The sequence below is a fragment of the Canis aureus genome, chromosome 36 (assembly GCF_053574225.1).
Source record: "Canis aureus isolate CA01 chromosome 36, VMU_Caureus_v.1.0, whole genome shotgun sequence".
In the NCBI taxonomy this organism is placed as follows: Eukaryota; Metazoa; Chordata; class Mammalia; order Carnivora; family Canidae; genus Canis; species Canis aureus.
The window spans coordinates 7,687,501-7,708,290 of NC_135646.1; the positions used below are offsets into that span (position 1 = coordinate 7,687,501).

Below are 20,790 nucleotides of genomic sequence, written 5' to 3' on the forward strand. Positions count from 1 at the left end.
TGTGTGGTGCATGTGTGAGTGTGCACGTGTGTGCATGTGTGAGGGCCAGCACGTGCATGTGGGCCAGCAGGGGGCATCATTTCTGGAAGGAGGCACCAGAACTCGCAGGCACCCCAGCCACCCCGATGTCCATGAAGGGCTCAGAGTAAGAGGCGCCTCTCCCTGTGCTGGTTCCATGTTTAGTCATTCATTGCAAATCTTGAAGCGTCTTAAAATAGTGGTGTCACGAGACTGCTGACTCCACGCCCTCTGGGGTGCATTAATTCTCTTCTCAGCTCATTCAAGCCTTGGAAACGGTCAGAGTCCAGATCCGCAGGCCTACCCCGAAATACCCCCTTGGCTCATAAACAGGTGCCGGACCTTGAGCTCATAAGATGAAAAACCATTTAGGAATAATTCTTTTCCTGGGAGAGAGAGAGAGAAGAAAAAGAAGAAAGGAAGAAAGAAAGAAAGAAAGAAAGAAAGAAAGAAAGAAAGAAAGAAAGAAAGAAAGAAAGAAAGAAAGAAAGAAAGAAAGAAGAAAGAAAGAAAAGAAAGAAAGAAAGAAAGAAAGAAAGAAAGAAAGAAAGAAGAGAAAGGAAGGAAGGATGGAAGGAAGAAAGAAGGAAAGAAAGAAAGAAAAAGAAGAGAAGGAAGGAAGGAAAAGAAGAAAGAAAGAAAGAAAGAAAAAAGAAAGAAAGGCAGCAAAAGAGAGAAAGAAGGAAAGGAAAGGAAAGGAAAGGAAAGGAAAGGAAAGGAAAGAAAAGAAAAGAAGAAAAAGAAAGAAAAAGAAAAAGAAAAAGAAAAAGAAAAAGAAAGAAAAAGAAAGAAAAAGAAAAAGAAAAAGAAAAAGAAAAAGAAAAAGAAAAAGAAGGTCATTCTGGTCTCTTAAGGACACGGAGCAACTGGCTGCGTGGACAATATTGGTCTATTGGTGTCGCCACTAACCAGTGTTCCGTGCGGGGTCCTAGGCCCAGCCCGCCCGTGGCCCCCAGCGCCCGCAGCCTCTGGTAGGTGGCGGCCGCCTGTCCCCGCCGCGCCCGGGCCTCGAGGCCACAGCCCAGGGCGGCCTCCTGCAGTGCCCCCCGCGCCCCGCGAGCAGGTGGACGGCAGCCGAGCGCGGGCCCCCTCCGCTGTCAGGGCCGGGAGGTGCGGCCCAGGCCTGGGGTCCCCCCACCCCGGGGCCAAGCCGCACACACAGCGAGCGGGCCGGTCTGTTGCTAGAAGAGCCGTCCAGGAAGGGATGTCGGGGTGGCGGCTGCGGCCACTCCTCACCTCCTCTGCCACCGCCGAGCCGCAGTCCTAGGTGTTTCCTAGGGGACCATCGCTCTGCGTGTCACTGAACCCTGAAGGCAGCCCCACGCGGCGGGCACGGTCCTGATGCCCAGGCTACAGATGAAACGGGGGGCACAGGCTGCCCACGGGCACCCTGGCGGGTGGCCTGGCACACCGGGCCTGGGTGCTCCCACCTACAGGGCACGGGCACCGCTGGGACACCCCACCCGGTGCTCAGACACCCTGAAGAGTGGACGTGAGGGCAGCTGGTCCCCTGCAGAGTTCTTTCATCCCACCGTTGCGGTCCTCTAGGGAGGGGGAAGGACCAGCCGCTTCCAGTTTAGGAGAGGCAGCAGTGACAGTCCTCGTGGCCCACGGGCGTCTCCCAGGTGATACTGCACCAGCAGGAGCAGCACCGCCCGGTCAGGGTGCTGGCACCATCCTGGCTCAGTGGCCCTTCCTGACGTCAGAGGAAACACCCAGGGCTGGTGCTGCAGTGCAGGAGGCCAGGACATGGGGTGCGGGCCGGGGTCCTCACTGTGCTGCGGCCAGGACCTCGTCTGGAATGAAGCCTGGCTGGAGGTGAACGCTTCCCCTCCTGGCCCCCCTTTGAGATTTGAGGGCTCCCTGGTTCTCCGCAGCTCTGTCCCCCGCACCTTTCCCGGAGGCTTGGGGGGGACAGGCAGGAGGGGAGTCGCCTACAGCAGCCCAGCCTGCTTCATTGCATCGCTTCACACTGTAGTCCGGCCCGCTCTCGTCCTGCAGCTGGCTTGGGGGCCTCGGGACTAGGGTGGCTTTAGGGATTGCGGACGCGGGCCTTCCTGGGCCTTCGGATTTGGGGGTTTTGAAGCCTGGAGCAGGAGAAAGGGAAGGTTATTGATGACCCAGGTGTGAAAACAAAAAGCGCAGGGACGTCTAGGTGGCTCAGTGGTGGAGCTTCTGCCTTTGGCTCAGGTGCCGGGATCGAGTCCCACGTCGGGCTCCCCGCAGGGAGCCTGCTTCTCCCTCTGCCTGTGTCTCTGTCTCTCTCAAGAATAAATAAATAAAATCTTTAAAAACCAAAAATCAAGAAGCTCAGCCAGGAACCCTCTTTGCAGACTGAGGGGCAGGCTCTGGAGAAAGCACGTGTGGTACAGTATTGGGTGGGAGTCTGTCGGGCCAGGCCACCTTCTAGAAAATTCCCGCATGTGCAACCCCAGGCTGGGGGAGGCAGTGCCAATTGCCTGCAATGGGACACTCTGTGTACAGTGAAAGGTAAAGGCTTGTGTCCCACATCTGGACCAGCAAGTGAGATGGTGCCAGTTCCTTCAGAGCCGCTGGCCAGTCCTCCGGGACCTGGAATCACTGCTCCCCTCCACGCCATTTCGTGCAGAATAAGGACTCGCTATTGGCAGATGGAAAGTTGTCTGCTTTTCCGGGGGAGTTCAGGCTGAAACACCTGCCGGGGCTTTCCTCTGCAGGGTTTTACATGGAGTCCCTAGAATCACAAGAATGTCCTGCCCTCCACCTTCCCAGATCAGATCCTGCCACTTCCCTGCTACAAACTATTCCAGAGCATCACGGTTACCCTTAGGACACAGCCAAAATTCTTCAAGTTTGCACATGTTCTTCTTATTTCCCCAGCTGCCTCACCCACGCTCCCAGGTGCTCTCTTTGCTCCACCCATTCTGGTCTTTTCCCAGGTTTTTATACTCACTACACTCTTCTTCTGCCACAGGACCTTTGCATGCTTTCTCCTATGCCTAGAGCACTCTTCCCTCCTCTCTTTGCCTAAACTCCTACTCAACTCAAGCATTGCTTCTGACAAGTTGAATCCTCCCGTCAAAGGCTCTCATAGTTCCATGTACCTCCCTCACTAACACCTGATGAACTGCAGTTGTAAATAATTATTTGATCACCTGTGTTCCCTAGATTATAAATTCCATGAGGACAGAAATCTTCTGTTTTTGTTTACTAGCAGAGGACATATTTGTTGAGTGAGAACATAAATAAATCCCAAACTAAAAATCCAACTCCTGGCTCATTTAGGCCTGTGCTTCTGAGAATCATAGAATTGCAGAATTGAAACCTACGCACACCCCAGCCTTCAATCCATCCATCGATACTGCTGTGAGCATGATGCTTTTTCTGTTAAAAAAAAAAATGAAATCTCAGTGTCCGTATATAGTCAGTAAATTATACTGTGTTTCTTCTCTCTCCCCCACATCCCGGGTCCTCTCCTTGTCTGTTGAATTCATAATCTCTAGCATTTATATTAAGTGACGTGCCAGGTGTTGTAGAAAATAAGCAAAAGAAAGGCCTGCGCCCTATTCGTGTGAAGATAAACAGTGTTGCTCCGAAAAGAATATTCTGGGCCCCACACTGGCTCTGCACTTTCACTTTCCCCTTTTCATTTCTCTGGCTGTATCGTGATCAATGATAAAGGCCTTCCTTCCCAACCGTGGCTGCCCAGAACCTTCTCCCTACAATAGTGTCTGACCATTTGGTGTGATACAGGTTTCCTCCACACTGAAAGTACAAAATAAAACTCGGAAACTTGTGAAGATAGCCACGTAATGCAAGTTAAAAAGCCTTGTATTAAATCCCGAGCCAGAGGTCAGAGGTCGGGGCAGCCGAAGGAAGAGGAATGGGGATGGGGTGGAGATGGGGTAAGGGCATCCCAGCCACCGCTAACCTGTCCTTCTCTTCTTTGCAGTGGCAGGCCATCTCTCTGACAGTCATTGAGAAGGTTCAGATTGCAGCCGCCATCTTGGGTTCCCTCTTCCTCATCGCCAGTATCTCTTGGCTTATCTGGTCAACCTTCAGCCCCTCAGCAAAATGGCAGCGCCAAGACCTCCTCTTCCAGATCTGCTATGGGATGTATGGATTCATGGATGTGGTGTGCATAGGTGGGTCTGGGGGCTTGTTTCTGTGGGAAGTGGGGAGCCACGAGCTGGCGAGTTAGACAACCTCACAGGGTCCCTCCTTCCGGAAGGTCAGAGTACCAGGCTTGAGACTTGTAGGCTCGAGAGGAGCCAGCGCCTTAGACACGAGGGGAGAGCGGAGTGGGGGAGGAGACAGGCCAAGGAAGGAAGACCTCCATCTTTCCCAAGCAAATCTAGTCTTGCCCAGTTGAGGATGAGGCTGAGGAGGCTTGCCTCCCAGAAGACTTGAGGAAGGTCAGTCCATCTGCCTCGAGTGGGAGGTGGAGGCCCGCTCCTCTGCTGTGTACTCCATGGTTGCCAAGCCATGACAAGGGGTGGCTACGCCTCTGGCTCCATTGTCTTCCCGGCAGAACGCCCAGAAACAGCCATGACGACAGCTGCCCCCCCCCGCCCCCCCCGCTTTTTTCGGCTTCCACGAGCCTATTACAATGCCCCAGATCTCCCTAGTCTAGTGGTTTGCCAACTGTGGGTAGTCCTGGAGTTCCATACGCAGCTTCGGGAACCAATTTTGGGAGCGGGCCATGGGATGCAGCACAGACAGGCTCCGAATCCTCGCCCTTGCTTCACCTTGACTTTCTGTACTTTTACCCATTTACCTATGTTTCTGCTCTAGGTAAGATTTTGGTTTAAAGTCTTTGGTGTCTTAGAGAAAAAGAAAAAGTTGGAAACCCGCCTCTTTAATTCCTGCCTGTTCCCTTACACCATTCCCAAATCTGTGTTCTTTCCTCTTCTTTTATGTTAGGTCGATTGGTGAAGGGCCGGGTCTTCTTGTTGTTGTTTTTTTCTTTCCCCAACCAATGCTTATGGTTTTTAAGTCTGGAGTTGTCACTGGGGGGACCGAGGTCGTGGTTTTCTCGCAATGACATGAAGCCTGGCTAAGTGCTCGTCAGACATCCTCACCTGGAACTCTCGGGTTATCCCCTGGGCCATGAGGCTGACCGCACCGAAGCGCCACAGTTGTCTTCTCTGGGCTTTCGTTTGTATGTCATATCAACTATGTGCACTGCTCCTTTTGGCAGGAAAACATCTCTTAGCTAGAGTTTGGCTGGGAGGATGCTACATGAATTTCCTTGGGATTCTTTAATATTAGGAGTCAGAGAGGCCTGGAGACTTGCATGCTGATCACAGCAGCCAGAGAGCAGAGATGCTGGCACTTGGATACTTGTGTAAGCCTCTTGCGGCCTCTCCCTGTAGCTAAACCAACACATCAACCCGGAGTTCCAGAGCCTTTATTTATTTATTTATTTATTTATTTATTTATTTATTTATTTATTTTTTCAGAGCCTTTTTAAAGGCAGGCTTTTGTGGCACCTAGACAAGACTGCCCAGGTTTGGAGAACTGTGAATGGGGAGGACTTTGACTTTGAGCATTCTAATTTAGTTCTCCCTCCACCAGTATTCCTTCCTACCCCGCTGAGGCCGGGGTTGTTGCTGCCAGGACCCAGGTGTGTCTCCATATGGAGGTGTGCGGCTCTGGCATGGAGGGGGGCAGCAGCGGACGGCCTGTAGGAACCTCTCCAGCTGCCCTTCATTCTCCTTCAGGCAGGCTTTGGCTTGGTCTCTGATGTGTGCTTCTGTGAGACTTGCTTTCCCGTCACGTGGTGTATTAGTCAGCTTTGGCTGCGGTAACAGGCACCTCCAGAACTGCAGTGCCTCAAAACAACAAGCATTTATTTCCCACTGATGGGTCTGCATGACAGCTGTGGCTCAGCGGGGCTTGGCTCGGCTTAGCTTCTGAGTGTGCGTTGGGTTCCAGCCTGCTCTGAGTGTCTCCTCGTGCTGGGGCCCAGGCTAAAGGGGCAGGGGCTGCTGGGGTATACTCTTCTAGCCAGTTACAGGAGCACAAGAGGACTGGGGGAAACTTGCAGAGCCTCTGGAAGCTTCTGCTCAGTACTGACACACTGTCCCTTCTGCCCCCAGCCCGTGGGCCAATGCAAGTCATCAATGAGCCCAACATCAACGTAGGGGTGGGCCAGGAAAGCGTACTCCTCCTCCCCTGGATGGAGCATGGGAGGGAAAGAGGAGCGTAAATACTACCTACCATTCAGGGCCCCATAGATTTGAAGACTGAGGGAGGTGAACATAGAAGAGACCATGTGATCAACCTGTTGATCAACCTACAACTCCTGTTTTGAAAGTTGAGAGAATTGGTGCCCCGAGAAGGGGAGTAAGTGATCTGCTCTAGATTGCTTAGCTGGGATTAGAAGCAAGGTTTCCTGATGGCAGCCCAGTGCTCTTTCCAAAGTCCTCTTGCATCAGACAACAGGCGTCTTCAGTGTCACTTATGGGACATCTGCAGATGCCACCTGCAACTTTGAGTGCTCCTGGGCCCACTTGGAAGAAAAGCCCTTAAATAGGCCTGCTCCCTGCCAGCCTCCGCAAGGCAGGTCCAGGCGAGCACCCTCTGAGCCACCCAGCACCCCTGCTTGGGCTTTCCTGGTGCCCTGGTCTTTCCTGCTTATTGAGTCTCCCTCGGAGTCGGGCTCCACAGAACCATCCCATCCTCTCTGTCTCTTTCTTGGCTCCTCTCCATCTGCCTCCCTCCAACCCACTTCTATCTCTTGAATTCTTTCTCTGCTTACTCTTCAAATATATATGGCACTCAGTCACCCAAGTTCTGGGAAGAAGCACAGTGAGCCAAATATTAAGAGTTTCTGAATTGCTTTCTTTCCTTCCAAGTTTTTAGGAAAACATAATTTCCCAGGATGCAAAGCCACACCATGATCTATCCAATCTGCTCGACAAGCCAGTGACGGCCTGGAGACTGCCGCTGGACAGGAGGGGGATGTACAGGGACCATAAGTGCTTTTGGTGCTGTCCAAAAGTACTCAGATATATTTATATTTAGACTAGCTCACCCTTAAAGAATTTAGACTGCTCTATCATTTTGTTGATTATAACTGGAGCTAATTCAGTGTCTGAGTATTTCTCAGGGGCAATGATTTTCTTCCCATTTTTCAGATGGTGAAACTGATACTGAAAGATTTGTCTTAGGCCACCTCAGGCAGCAGAGCAGGACTCTCAGTCCAGTGTTTCCTAGGAGAGGTTGTCCATGGGAGAAAATTCTGGGAGACAAAATTAAAAAAAAAAAAGAGTAATATGTGATCTAAAGAAGAGAATGGAAGGTGATGGACAATAGTTGAAATGTATAAAAAAGTTCGTGTGATGGTTGGTTGCATTGATGGTGATTTTGATATTGGTGATAATAATCAGTAGTGATGTTGGTGGCTTTAAGGGTGAAGTTCAGGTATTAGTCACTTCTCTTCTGCAGTGTTCTGGACAGTTGAGGGGAAGATACCCAGGACTGCAGATATGGTTATAAAGTATTAGCCTTTGAGGGGCTCTCTGGTAGGGACAATAAGGTGGAGCCTGGAATGTCTACCCGCAGTGTGTTTACTTTTAGGCTCAACTAGACATTTAGAGTCACAGAACTACCCGAGAGTACACTTGTCACTAGATTCACTTTGAGGAATTTAGAACAGGAACCACACGCAGCCTCCGCAAGGCAGGTCCAGGCGAGTCCTTGCTGCACTCCATACCCTAGTTCAGGGATAGTCCCTCAGCCCCCAGATGATAGCTCAGAAAGAAGGAGATGAGACCCACAATTGTGGGTACAGGATCCACCTTGACATAGTTTCCCCACAGAAGTCATGCACAGTTAGAAGTGTCACTGTACTCAGGGAAGCTCAAAGCTACTGCCTCCCATCAGGCATTCACAGTAAAGCACCCACCAATCAGGGTTACCTCCAACCGAGGGGATGTTGTAACACAGCTGACACTCCACCTTTGTCAGAATTCCAGGGAAACAAGTCGGAATGCCAGCCCAGGGTCTAGTTTGTTTTGAGAGAAAGAGCAAGCAAGTCATGTAAGTGTACCGTCACCTCTATCCTACTACCTCCTGTCCATGAATCTCAATTTCTGGCCACTCAACTCTGTTTCACTGAACCAATGAGAGGCAGAGGAGCTGGAACAGGGAAAGAGACCTCGCTGGGTGGGCCAGAAGGAAACGTATGTGATCTTCTTCCTGCATGAAAATGAATAACATAGACAAGAGAGTCACAGGGTGGCACCTATATTGCTGTTGAGGTGGTCATCAGTTTTAAAACTCAGTCAGTTAGCTTATTCCTATAGGAAAAGGGAAGTTTCCCTTCCAGAAGTGCTAAGAGAGTGGAAGAACATGCTGTGAAAGAGTGGGCAGGGGAAGGTAGAAAGTAGGTAGAGCTGATAATGGGAGAGGTGAGTATTCTTAAGAAATGTTGATTGAAAAAAAATGTTAAATGAAAGAAATCAATATCCATAGTCCCAAGCTCCTTGGATGGTACCGGGGTAGAAATTTGTCACCAGAAGAAGGAAAATGAGTCTAGCCCTGTGTTAGCTCAAAAGGCTGAAGAAGAAAGGAATAAGACCATCTGTTAAAATGAATCTTTGGACTTACTCTGTTTTTCAGACACCAAGAACAATCTGTCTACTCCCTAAGACTATTAAATAGCCTCAGATAGTAAAGACTCTGAGTAAATGTGAAATATATATCTTCAAAGGGCACCTAAGTGGCTCAGTGGTTGGGCGTCTGCCTTTGGCCCAGGTTGTTATCCTGGGGTCCTGGGATCAAGTCCCGCATCGGGCTCCCTGCAGGGAGCTTACTTCTCCCTCTGCCTGTGTCTCCCCCCACCTCTCTCTTTCTCTCTGTGTCTCTCATGAATGAATGAATGAATGAATGAATGAATAAATAAAGCTTTAAGTAATCCTTAAAACTAGACTTAGCTTTTATCAGAATAAAAGATGTTCTAAGGGAAAACTCATGACGGTGAGAAAGATACAAAGGGACACTCCACTGGGTGCCAGCATCAGCCCAGCAGATATTCTCTTCCTTGAAGCCAAAATAATACAGAGTCTGGGACATGTCCACCTTGCTGCCCATGCAGCCACATCAGCTCCATCCACGGCTATGTCTGCCTGGCTGACGTCCAGGAAAAGGCCTTTGGTTCTCTCCAAAGAATTTTGCCTGAAGTGGGTCCCAGGAGGGTCTGGGTTCTCTGTTGGATGCAGCCTGGGTCCAGGGTTGTGGACAACGGCTCTAGACTTTGCTACATCAGAAGGTTGTACATTTTGGGATACCAGCTGCCCCTATAGATTAAACATCTCTTGGGTAGAGTCCTAACTTCCTAGGTCAATCCGTGCCACTGTGAAAACCAAAACTAGGTTACTGTGGGCAGAACAAACCACCAAACTCCTGCAAGGGCAGAGAAGAATTGAGAAAGGGTGCAATAATCCTAAAAGATGAGCAGGGTAAGTATTATGATCCATATTTAACAGGTGAGGAAAGGCCTAAAGTAACTGTGCTCCAGGTCATGTAGCTAAGCAAATGGCAGAGCCGAGAATTAGACCAAAAACCTTGGACTTCAATTCCAGGGCGCTTTCTACTGCTTATTTTATCTCTGATTGCTCTGTGAAATTGCAAAAGCAGAGCCTGCATGGGGAGGCTGGTTGAAGGGAAATTGGTCCCCTAATACCTTGACCCATAGGGTAATGGCTGAGCAATAAGAAATTTAGCAAGCCTTAGCTGCTCCTGTCCTGTATTCAGGGTCTTGGAGGTTAGCCATGGTTGTACCTCCCCTTTTGATCAGCGCTATTCTGACACCAGCTGAGAGGGAGGCTCAAGAAATTGGGGTGCAAACTTGGGTGGTTTGTCTCCCTGTGAGACACTCTAGTGGAAGGAACTTAGGGTAAGGGACGCTACATCTCCTGGTTAACATGAACTCAGGGAATTCATTCAGTCACTAAAAAATGTTTGTTGAAAGGGCACTCCCAATAAGAGTCACTTGCTCTTAAGGATCTTATATTTTACCTAGGAGGCAGACAAATTAATCATTTATCTCAGTGATAAGAGCTGGACACAGAGATGAGTGAGCACAGGAAAAGACTGAGGGGGAAGGGGCTCAGGATGGTCTTATCCATTCCTTCAGTAGCATTTCCTGGCTGTCTGGTTTTGTTCTTGAAACTAGAGAACTTTAATAAAGTAATGAATGAAACGAAGTCCTTGCCCTCAAGGAGCTCCCAGACTACAAATAAATCACAGCACAGTGGGGGCCAGTATAAGATTCAGAGAAAGGTGGAACAGAACAGAGAGCAGTCAACTCCCTCTTGGAGGATTCCAGGAGGGCTTTTTGAAGGAAGAAGCTCTATCCTTCAGCTATTTTCAAAAGATAGGTCAAAGTTTGTCCAGAAAAAAAAGGAAAAGAACATTTCAGGCAGAGAGACTAGCATATGTAGAGGCACAGAAATTTGAGAGAACCAGGTACACTTGGGAAACTTGGAGCAGGTTTGTGTGGCTCAGTGTCAAGAGCCAGAGGGAAGGTGGGTGATGGGCCACAGGGAAGTGGCAGTTGGCAGGAGCCAAATCCCACAGTATCATGAACCATGTGCTGGGCAGCTCAGACTTCGTCCTGTTGGTGATGGGGAGGCGTTGATAAGATTTTATATCGGAAAGAAGTGTGGTCAGATGTATGTGTGCTTTATTTTTTTTAAGATTTTATTTATTTAGTCATGAGAGACACAGAGAGAGAGGCAGAGACACAGGTAGAGGGAGAAGAAGGCCCCACACAGGGAGCCTGATGTAGGACTCGATCCTGGGACCCTGGGATGATGCCCTGGGCCGAAGGCAGACACTCAACCGCTGAGCCACCCAGGGATCCCTGTATGTGTGCTTTAAACAGGTAACTCTGGGGACACCTGGGTGGCCCAGTGGTTGAGCATTTGCCTTCAGCTCAAGGCATTTCCCGGAGTCCTGGGATTGAGTCTGACATCAGGCTCCCCACATGGAGCCTTATTCTCCTCCTTCTTGCCTATGTCTCTGCATCTCTCTATCTGTGTCTCTTGTGAATAAATAAATTAAAATCTTTAAGAAAATAATAAAATAAAGAGATAACTCTGGTACCTGTGGGGAGGATGGACCAGAGCTGGAAAGACTAGAGGTGGGAGATGTGGGGCAGTTGGAAAATGCTCACAATAGTCTGAACCAAAGGGAAAGAAATGCAAAACAGTGCAGTGGGGAAGAAGTATATCGGATGACCTTGAGAAGCGCTTAGGATGTGCGTGGGATAGGACTGGATGAACTTCTTTGAAGCAAGTAGGAACACCAGGGTCTGGCTTGAGTGGGGATACCAGAGCCGAGCATGAGACTAGGGTTGGCCATAGGAGAAGCAAAGGGGAACCAATGGTAAGTCTTTGGCAAAAGCACCAAACAAAAGGACCATCCCAAGCCTAAAATCCGGGCAGTGAGGTAAGAGTTCCCACGCAAAGAGTTTGCAATAGAAGAGAAGCAAGAGACAAGGAGTACATTACGGGCTGCAAAGAGAAGGCACTGCCAGGAAAGAATCTCTTTGTGGGGGTAGAAAGAAGGAAAGGGCCTTTTATGGCCTCCTGTTCAGACAGGAAGATTTTGAGGACATTGGACCAGTTCTGATGAGGATCGGTGACTAATGAGAAGGAGGGGAGGTAAAGAAAGGTTTCTGTAGGCAGCTGGATAATGAAACTTGAACACAGGTTTGGAGGTCAACAACAAGAGGTGGGTAAAGCCGTGGGTTTTGACAAGGGAACTTAGGAGGAGCATTCAAAGAGTAGGTGGCTAAGGATGGAAACCTGGGAAACATACATTTAAAAGATGGATGAAGACAGAGAATGAGAAACAGGAGGGAATGAGTCACAAGATCCAGGATTTGGGATTTTGTGGATTTATGGAGTGGCAGGAGTGTGCTACATAAGGGTCTGGACCACATATTGCTCAGTTTCTTACTAACGTTGGGACCTCGAGTGATTTGCACAGCCGCTCTCTGCTTCCCTTTTCTCATCCGGGAAATGGGATAATAATACCATCTCCAGAGTGCTGTTGAGAGGCTTGAATGAGGTGGCATGTGTAAAGGAGCGGACCATTCATAATTACCAGGGACCAGGCTGGGAGGCACTTGATCGGGGAAGATTCCCCTTATTCCCCAATAAAGGTTTGCTGACACTGTTAAAACCAGAAGCCAGTCACGGCCTAGAGAGCCTGACCCCATGTCCTCACATAACTGAGACTCTGCCCTTATATGGAGCAGTGCCTCTTCTTGAAGGCTTTTAGTTCCCTCACCCGTGTCCCCTCCATGAGAAGATTTGATTACATAGAATGTCCTCACGCCACCTGCCTCCTCTTCCGTCATCTCTAATGATGCTGTCTTCCCCAGCTCAGAAGCTGACAGAGCTTCCCAGCAAACAAATGGGACAGTCTCTGCTCCAGTGGGTCAAGTTATTAGGATTTAACAAGAGCAAATTAATTAAGGTCTTTGGCACCAAAAACATTTTTTTTTTTCCACTCCGCAGACCAGAGAGACTGGCCACCAAAAAGTCAAACCTGCAAAAATGAGGACCTCATCCTTATCATGTTTGGTTTTTTACTTACGAATGGGATGTGGTCAGGGAAAGGAAGGAGAGCGTTTCTGAGATTGTTCCAAATCTCTAAAACAGTGGAGTATGGTAATTCACAGAGTTGTAGAAAATCTTGTGTGAAAGCTTCCTCTGTGTGCTGTTCATTGAGGTTCTTTCCTATAATTTAGAGATACCTGGTGCCTGCCCTCGGAGATAAAGGAATTCAAATTCTAATTTATAGTAAGTGGGCAAAGGGGGGGGGAAGGAGCAGCAGGACTACAAAAACATCATTTTTCAAACTTCATTTTAATTCACGTTAACTAAAAAACACTTAGATGGCACAAAGATGCCATGAAGAAAGATCCTTCCTTTCTTCCTCCCCTTGGGCTAGAAATGACCTCATCTGTCAAATCTTTTAATTCCCTGACTAATAAACTGAAAATATGGAGGTGGAGCCTGGTACCGTAGAAGAGACTAGGGAGTAGAAAATGTAGGTCTGAAGACTGGATTAGCCACTTCTTCTCTGACCTTGGGCAAGATACTTCTTCTTTTTATAGTTCGGTTAAGTCATCTATAAAGTGAGACAGTTGAACCTGGTAACTTGCAAGGTACTTCTAGGTCTGACATTCTAGGATTTTGAAGTCATTCCTATTGTGAGAAGATGTCATAATTCTCAGGGGTTGGTCACTGTGGCCATGTGGGGGATTCTCAAGAAGGTTTGGCTAGACCGAACAACTGATGAGGGTCAGCCATGTAGATGGACAAGGTGATGCTCAGGCTGTGTTCCATTAAGTGCATATGGATTATCCAACTTTCCAGATTAACTGTTAACTCATGTTCCACCTAACCCCTGCCTTCCCTAACAGGGGCTTCCTATGCAAGGCCACCTCTGTCCACTGCTGAGCTGCTAGATGCTCCGTAAGTGCAGATGACTGATTTGGAAGCAGACACACCAAGTGAGCACTGTCCCCCTCAATGGAGACCCTTTGGGAGGCAATTCACTTACTCTGGTGTGTGACAGGGCTCAAAATAGTTTAGGAACACCTATTGGGAACTGTCTTTAGTGCCTACAGCGTGGTCTTTGGAACACTAGTAGTGGCTAATCACGGTCTTCAGGAGTGGCATGTCTGTCTGTTGACAGTGGGTCTAGGGCTAGAAAAAGCCCCAATATGGTAAATAAGGTGGCTACTTGAGCCAAGTAATATATTTTGGTGATGACATGAGACATTTCATTGAACCCAAAGCTGCTTTTGTCTTGTGGCCTCTATCCTAGCACTGCAGGTATTTAGTTAGGGTAACTTTAGCAGATATATATATATATATATATATATATATATATATATATATATATATGTAATATCTCATGATTTAATGAAGCGAAAGCTGCTGGTCTTTGGGTGGTTCTCCTCCACGCAGAGATTCAGGGATCTAGGCTCCCATTTTGTGGCCACAGTTCCCTGGGCTTTTGAATCTTTTATCTCCAGCTAATAGAAAATAAAAGCAAGCATGGACAAAGTGTGCGCGCACACACACACACACTTTCCCCCTCAATACCTGTTCTTAAACTTTGGCCCGACTCATCTCACATGCAGCGCTGGTCACCTGGCTCCCCGTGGGTGCAAAGAGCTGGAACGTCATTCCTTCTCTGGCAACTCTGTACTAAGGAAGAGAAGAATGGGGTTTTGGTGGACAGTTAATCATATCTGTCACTGGCTATGTCATTGAGAAATTTCCACAAGTGCTCTGCACTAGAATACTCTAAGAAAGAATACCCTAGTTCCCAAGGGCACTCTTTAAAAAATATTTATTTATTTATTTATTTATTTATTTATTTATTTACTTACTTACTTACTTATTTACTTATTTATTTATTTGACACAGAGAGAGGAGAGAGCGCAAGCAGGGGGAACAGGAGAGGGAGAAGCAGAGTCCCTGAGGATCAGGGAGCCCGATGCCAGACTCGATCCCTGGGATCATGACCTGAGCCAATCACAGATGCTTAACCAACTGAGCCACCCAGGCATCCCCAAGGGTAGTTTTTTAAAATCCTGGGATTTTAAACTCTTTTAGATATAGAATTTTGGCACATTTGCTTAAATAAGCTAATTTGTAATTTTAACATAACTCCTTTAAGATGAAGTCACGTGAAACTTATTTCGTAATAATGATAATAAAATAATAACAAAAATTTATTATTTGTTACGTACCAAACGCTGTAAAAAGTGCTTTATGTGCATTCTCTTATTTACTCCCTACAACCTTAGGATGTGGAAACTATTAAATGCCCATTTTCCTGATTTAAAAAAAAATTGAGGCTAAGAGGTAAATCACCCAGTCACACAGCTAGAACCTAGTTTCATCTGATTTCAAAGCCCACATCCTTAGCCACTCTGTTGTAACACTGTAACACATATGTTAAAATGCATAACACAAAAGACATCTTAAATGCGAATTGAAATAGAAATTGTAGGGATGCCTGGATGGCTCAGTGGTTAAGCTCTGCTTGCAGCTCAGGGCATGATCCTGGAGTTCAGGGATCCAGTTCCGTGTCGGGTTCTCTGAGGTGAGCCTGCTTCTTCCTTTGCTTGTGTCTCTACCTCTCTCTGTGTGTCTCTCATGAATAAATAAATACTACCTTTAAAAAAAAATTGTATACTCATGCATACAGACTATAAAAAAATTATCTCCTCCATAGCTTTTCTCTCTGGGGGAGCACACGACCTGGAGCACGAGTGAGGAAGGAGCCCAGGCACATGGCACTGTTCTGTTTCAGATGAACCTAAATTTATGTCCCACTACATGTGCAAGTTGTGTGTCTTTGGGTAAGACACTAAGTCTCTCTGAGCTCAGTTTTCTCTTCTGTCGCGTGGAGATCGATAATACGACCTACCTCATGGGATTTCTGTAAGATGTAGACTACATTTGCAAAGGCCTTTTAGAGTGACCGAAACATAGTAAGCATTCAGCAGGTCCTGGCTACCATCAACATGACCATCATCACCATGACCTTCATCGCCATCAGCCAGAGTGGCTGAGAAAAGCAATTCTGTCTTCATCTGTCCAGATGGTGAGAGCTCTGAGCTTTGTAGAGAACCCCTACAGAAAACATCCACAGCACCTTGGGGCATAGCTTCACCCACACATGTCCAGGAACGGACCCCTCACTTATACCCATGCAGGGATATTTGGGGCTCCAGGAATACCTCTCTACTTCTCTGTCCTACTGAGTTAAGCTCATTCATTCCAAGGAGTCTTCATGCTCTTAATGATTTTCTAGCCCAGGTCTTTTCACGGGTTTCCGAGATGACTTGAGTGAGCAGAGTGACCAGGATGGCTCTGATGGGCTTGACCAAGGTCAACCAGTCCAGCAAGGACCCTGCTGGGAAGGGAATTCTAATAGAAGTCACCTCCAAGGGGACAGACATCAACGGGACCGAAACACAAAGGGGAGGTGGCCTTGCCTCACCTACATTGAAAGCTTTCCGTGTCCTCTGGCTCTTAGGTCTTTATTGCTGAAAGAGTAACCCAAACCAAGACCCAAAGCAATTGAGTCAAGGTGAGCCTGCTCAAAGGAGGTGATGGACCCACATCTCACCACTCCTCAGCAGGGGCCCCAGAAGTGTGGCCTGGCTCTACTTGCAAGGGGCAGGAGGCTGTAACGGTGGAGAACACTGGGTAGCTGGGTTGCACTGCCAATGCCATCTCACGACAGCACCTCTAACCGACTCCCCCTCCTCAAAGTAGCTGGGTAGATTGATTTCTTTCCCACACTTGCCTGCTAAGGTCTTTAGTGGAGGTTCTGAGAGGGCCGAGCCTTAGCACCTGGAAGATGAGCTTAGCAGTGGTGGGGCTTCAGGGTTAAGTCTGACCTCAGCGGATGCTGCAAGCGGGGAGCATCCCTCCACGGGCACTTGCTGAAGGCCCTTGGTGATGGGAGAGGAGGCGGGAGTGAGGGCTTGTCACCACATCTGCAGTATCAGCTGGTCCCTAGAGCTCCTTTCAGCCCCAGCATCTTATTCATCTATAAACAATGACTCAGATTGAGGACTGGGAAGGACAGTGAGGAGTCAGAAGAACAGGTGCTTGCACTGGGAATACGGTTGGCCCTAAAGAAGGAGGAAAAGAAGTGCGTGGGCTTTTTCTGTCCTGTAATTTCCACCCTAGCCCCCACAATAATCAATATCATGTGGCTTTGAGTGTTAAAATGTGTTCCAGGCATAGCAAAGGGAGCAGCATGCAGGACTCGTTACCTCCTTCAATCTCATAACAACCCTATAAGGAAGGAGGTATGAGTCCCAATTTCCTGAAGAAAATACTGAGGCTCAGGAAGAGGAAGTGACTTGCCTGACTCCACGGGCCTATAAGGGGCAGACACTCGGAATGATCAGTGAGTGCTCATTGGTGAGGTGCCTCTGAACTGTGGGACCCAAAGTCCTCTGGGTCTAGCAGAAGAAGTATCAATTTCTTTAGTTGCTTTTCATATTCATGCCTGTCACATCTGGAACTAGAGTATTTTTTTAAATTACCTGATAGCTCTTGGGACACCTGGGGGGCTCAGTCGGTTGAGTGTCTGACTCTTGGTTTCAGCTCAGGTCATGAGCTCAGGGTGGTGAGATGGAGCCCCGTCTGTGCTTAGTGGGGAGTCTGCTTGTTCTATCTCTCTCTCCTTCTCTAAAAAGTAAATAAATACATCTTTAAAAAATTACCTTTCTTTATTTGACCAAAATTTAGAGCCTTCCATGAGGCAGTAGGCCAGGATAAGGACCATGTTCTAGACAGTGCTACTCAGGTGTGGTCCCCACACAGGCAGCATCAGCATCACCCCAGAGCGGCTTAGAAATGCAAACCCATAGGCCTCATCCGAGACCTACTGATTCAGACTCTTTGGAGGTAGAGCCGGGGGATGATCTGCATTAACCAGCTCCTTGGCTGGTTGTGATGTGTGCTAAAGTTTGAGAAGCACTGCTGTAGAGTTGTCTGTAACTTTTTTTGCCACTTAAGTCAGGATGCCATCAGGTGATGAGGGGTGGAAAGGAGGATTTGGGCATTCCTGAGGGGGCCAGAGGCCTCTCTGCAGACTTCTCAGTTAGCCTTGGCCTCTTAAGAACCAGCTTTTTTTGGTCTCACAGGTACTCAGAGAAGCACATAGTAGGTACTCAGGAAATATGACTTACGTAGAATTAAGTCATATCTCATTGCTTTGGACACAGCAAGAGCCAATGGCCAAAACGGGACAGGTGAAAATAGGCAAGTTGAAGAGATGGGCAGGATTGGGATGCTAATCCCAACCAAGGACTGAGGCCTCCCTGACAGCACTGGGTCAGTGGTGAGTTAGGGGAGGCGGAGCCAAGCAGGCAGGACCACCTACTCCCAGTGGCCACCATCCCCCCTCCTCCTGGGCTGACCAAAGGGCCACTCCAACTGGAGGCCAGTGGGGAGAGACACGATGACAAGCAAAGTGTTCTGACCCTTACAGAACCTCCAGCGATGTGGGGAAGAGTTGCCCCCAGAGCTGGAGAGACGTCAGGGAGCTGAAGGTGGCAATTCTTCTGGAACTGGATTTTCCACAAATACAGCCCAGGGTTGGGCTCTTTGTAAGTGGTTATGAGGTCACTGTTAAGTGAAACAGGAAACCCCAGACAAGAAGTCAATCAAAACGTACCAGGTTTCCCATATTGCCATGCGTTCCAGTGGCCCATCTTCTATTGCTTCTCTGCCTCCCTTTGCCAAGAGCTTTTTTCCCTCCTAATTTCAGCCTCTCATTCCATCCCCTGCCGTGTCCAACCCTTTTCCTTCTCTCCCATCTCTTCAACTTGCCTATTTTCACCTGTCCCATTTGGAAGAGCCCCGTGCATCTTCCTCCACTTTTGTTTTTTTGTTTTGTTTTGTTTTTATACTGCCACCGGAGGAATCAATAAGTCATTTGTCGAGCGGGAAGCAGAGGGACAGCTAAGGGGAGTGGATGCGAATGAGGCAGTTTGTGCTTTTCCCATTTTTGCTAAACAAGCATTATCTACAAACACAGGTGCACCTTTCCCCCTTCAGCCATCTATCCATTAAAGTGGTTTAATTACTTCCTGAACACTAGACAGATAATTAGAAGGCGGTGTTCAGACCAAAAATTTAAGCCACCCTCTTCAATCAGGGTAAAATTGCCTGATCAAGAAGCTAATTAAGAATCAAGTGTAGTGGCTCTTATTGGAAAGAGTTAGTTTGGGGCTTCAAAAGATCCTACTTCTCTCTCCCTGAGGCCCCCCGATCTCCTCCATCATCACCAAGGCCTCGTTAAATTCCTGCCACTGTGTCGGCTGCCCAACCCTCAACCATACCTGGGCCTCTGTCCCCGAGGGGCTTACGGTCCAGGGAAAGAGCAGTGTGGTGTTCAAATAGGCTTGTGGAAGTAATGGACCCAGGACACGTGTTCACAAGGTGGACGGAAGTGACTGGGGGAGGGTGAGAAGACAGGGGGCAGAGAGAGGAGGTCTCCTTGTCCAGGATGAGGCAAGTCATACAAGGGGTCCAGGGGTGGGCTCCTGGAGATTTATGAGCCTCTAAATTCATCCGTGTGGTCTTTGTTCTGGGTAGATGGTCCTTAGCCCTCATCAAGTCCTCAAAGGGGCACATGATGCAAAAGATTAGGAACACATGGGCCACAGGGAGACTGTCTCTTGAACAAATCCTTGCAAACTCGTTGCCAGCGCGCCATCTCAGGAGCTGTTGTCACACTAGAGCAAGAGTGGCAGTGGGTGGCTATCTTGTCTCCTACAGTCACAGTGTGTTCAAGGTTGGAGAAGCTTTGAGATGTTTCCATCCCATGTCTTTTGCTTGACATTGAGGAGGCTGGAGTGACTCATCGCTGTTTGCTCCTGTGAGTCAGCTCGTCCCCCGCCCGACCCCCCAGAGGCCAGGCCAGCAGCCACCCCTCTCCACTGGCAGTTGCTGCAGGGCGAATGCCCAGTCTTCGCACCCCCCATCACAGGGCCCAGCCTCCCAGACCACCCTCACGACATGGACAGCCACCACTTTCCTATTTCGCGTTTCCCTTCACTGGCCCCATCTTCCCAGCCCTTCGTCTGGACCTCATGGTCCATCACTAGCAACTTCTTCTGTGAGTGTTCCTTTCACTGTCTTCCGAGGACACTGTTTCTTGCTGACTCAAGTGGCAGCTGCTCTTTCTCCTGGATTCTACGAGGCCTGGAGTTGAGGTCTACATCCTCCTTGCTCCCCATTACCACTTCCAAACCGCCTCTCTTCCTTCATCCTTCAGAAGCCCCAGCCCCTTTGAAGTGCATGCCATCATATGTGACCGCACCCCCTTTCCCCTTCTTGATGCTCTTGGCTGCTGGCTGCCCACTCACTCCTCTCATTCCGGGGGGCACCTGGTTCATGCACTGGCTCCCACATTCCTGTCTTCAGCATCTCTATGATCAGCGGCTCTCAGTAGGGGTGTTACCATCCCCTACACTCCTCTATGCACTTTGGAAATCTTTGAGGGTTTTATTTTGTTTTCTAACGTACTTGTGCCCCAGAATTTGTATTGAAATTTATATTGTCTGGTCATCAATGACTTCCCCTGTGTTTTGCTTTACATTATCTGTTTAGGGCATTATATTCATTTAGTTTTTTTTAAAAAAGAAACCACAGTAGCTTATATTGTCTTAGGAATTTCACTTCAAGATATGAAAGGGGATATTAAAGTATATTTATTATACAAGGAGTCTGATGGCATTGAGGATGGTTGATGCAGATAATCTGTCCAACTCCTTGGCTACCACCTCATCACTCCAAAGGTCTTTTCCTTAACCCACCCCCGCCTCTTCTCAAGGGGACGTTCGCTAGACCTCATCATCACCAAGAACCACACCACTTCCAGAGTCTGGATTTAAACATCTTACTCTCTGAGCGTCACCCTCCAGCTCCATCCTTGTAGTTCACAGACTCCAGCAATTCTGTAACTTCAAAGGGACCCACTGGCATTGACCCTATCACTTTCCATTTTTCCTTATCCCTTTTGTGTATCACTTGCCTCCTCCCCAGCTGAGTCTCCGTGGGCCAGTGTGATAACCACTCCCTTGGAAGCATCCATAATTCTCATGCCCTCTCTTGCCCATCTCACTTGCCTGGAATAAGTCTATACTGATTAAACTCAACTTTCTCACTCCATAGGTGCACCTGGCAAGCAGGTGAAGGTATGGAGAGAAACCACACAACT

General features: G+C 48.4%; 1 protein-coding gene across 1 annotated transcript in view; it reads left to right on the forward strand.

Moving 5' to 3' along the window:
* Positions 1-20,790, forward strand: part of MARCHF4 (membrane associated ring-CH-type finger 4) — a 114,406-nt gene that overhangs the window by 89,280 nt on the left and 4,336 nt on the right. Inside the window, exon 3 of the mRNA XM_077885553.1 lies at positions 3,950-4,142. Within this exon, the coding sequence (XP_077741679.1) occupies positions 3,950-4,142 (193 nt within the window). The remainder of the gene's footprint in view (positions 1-3,949; positions 4,143-20,790) is intronic.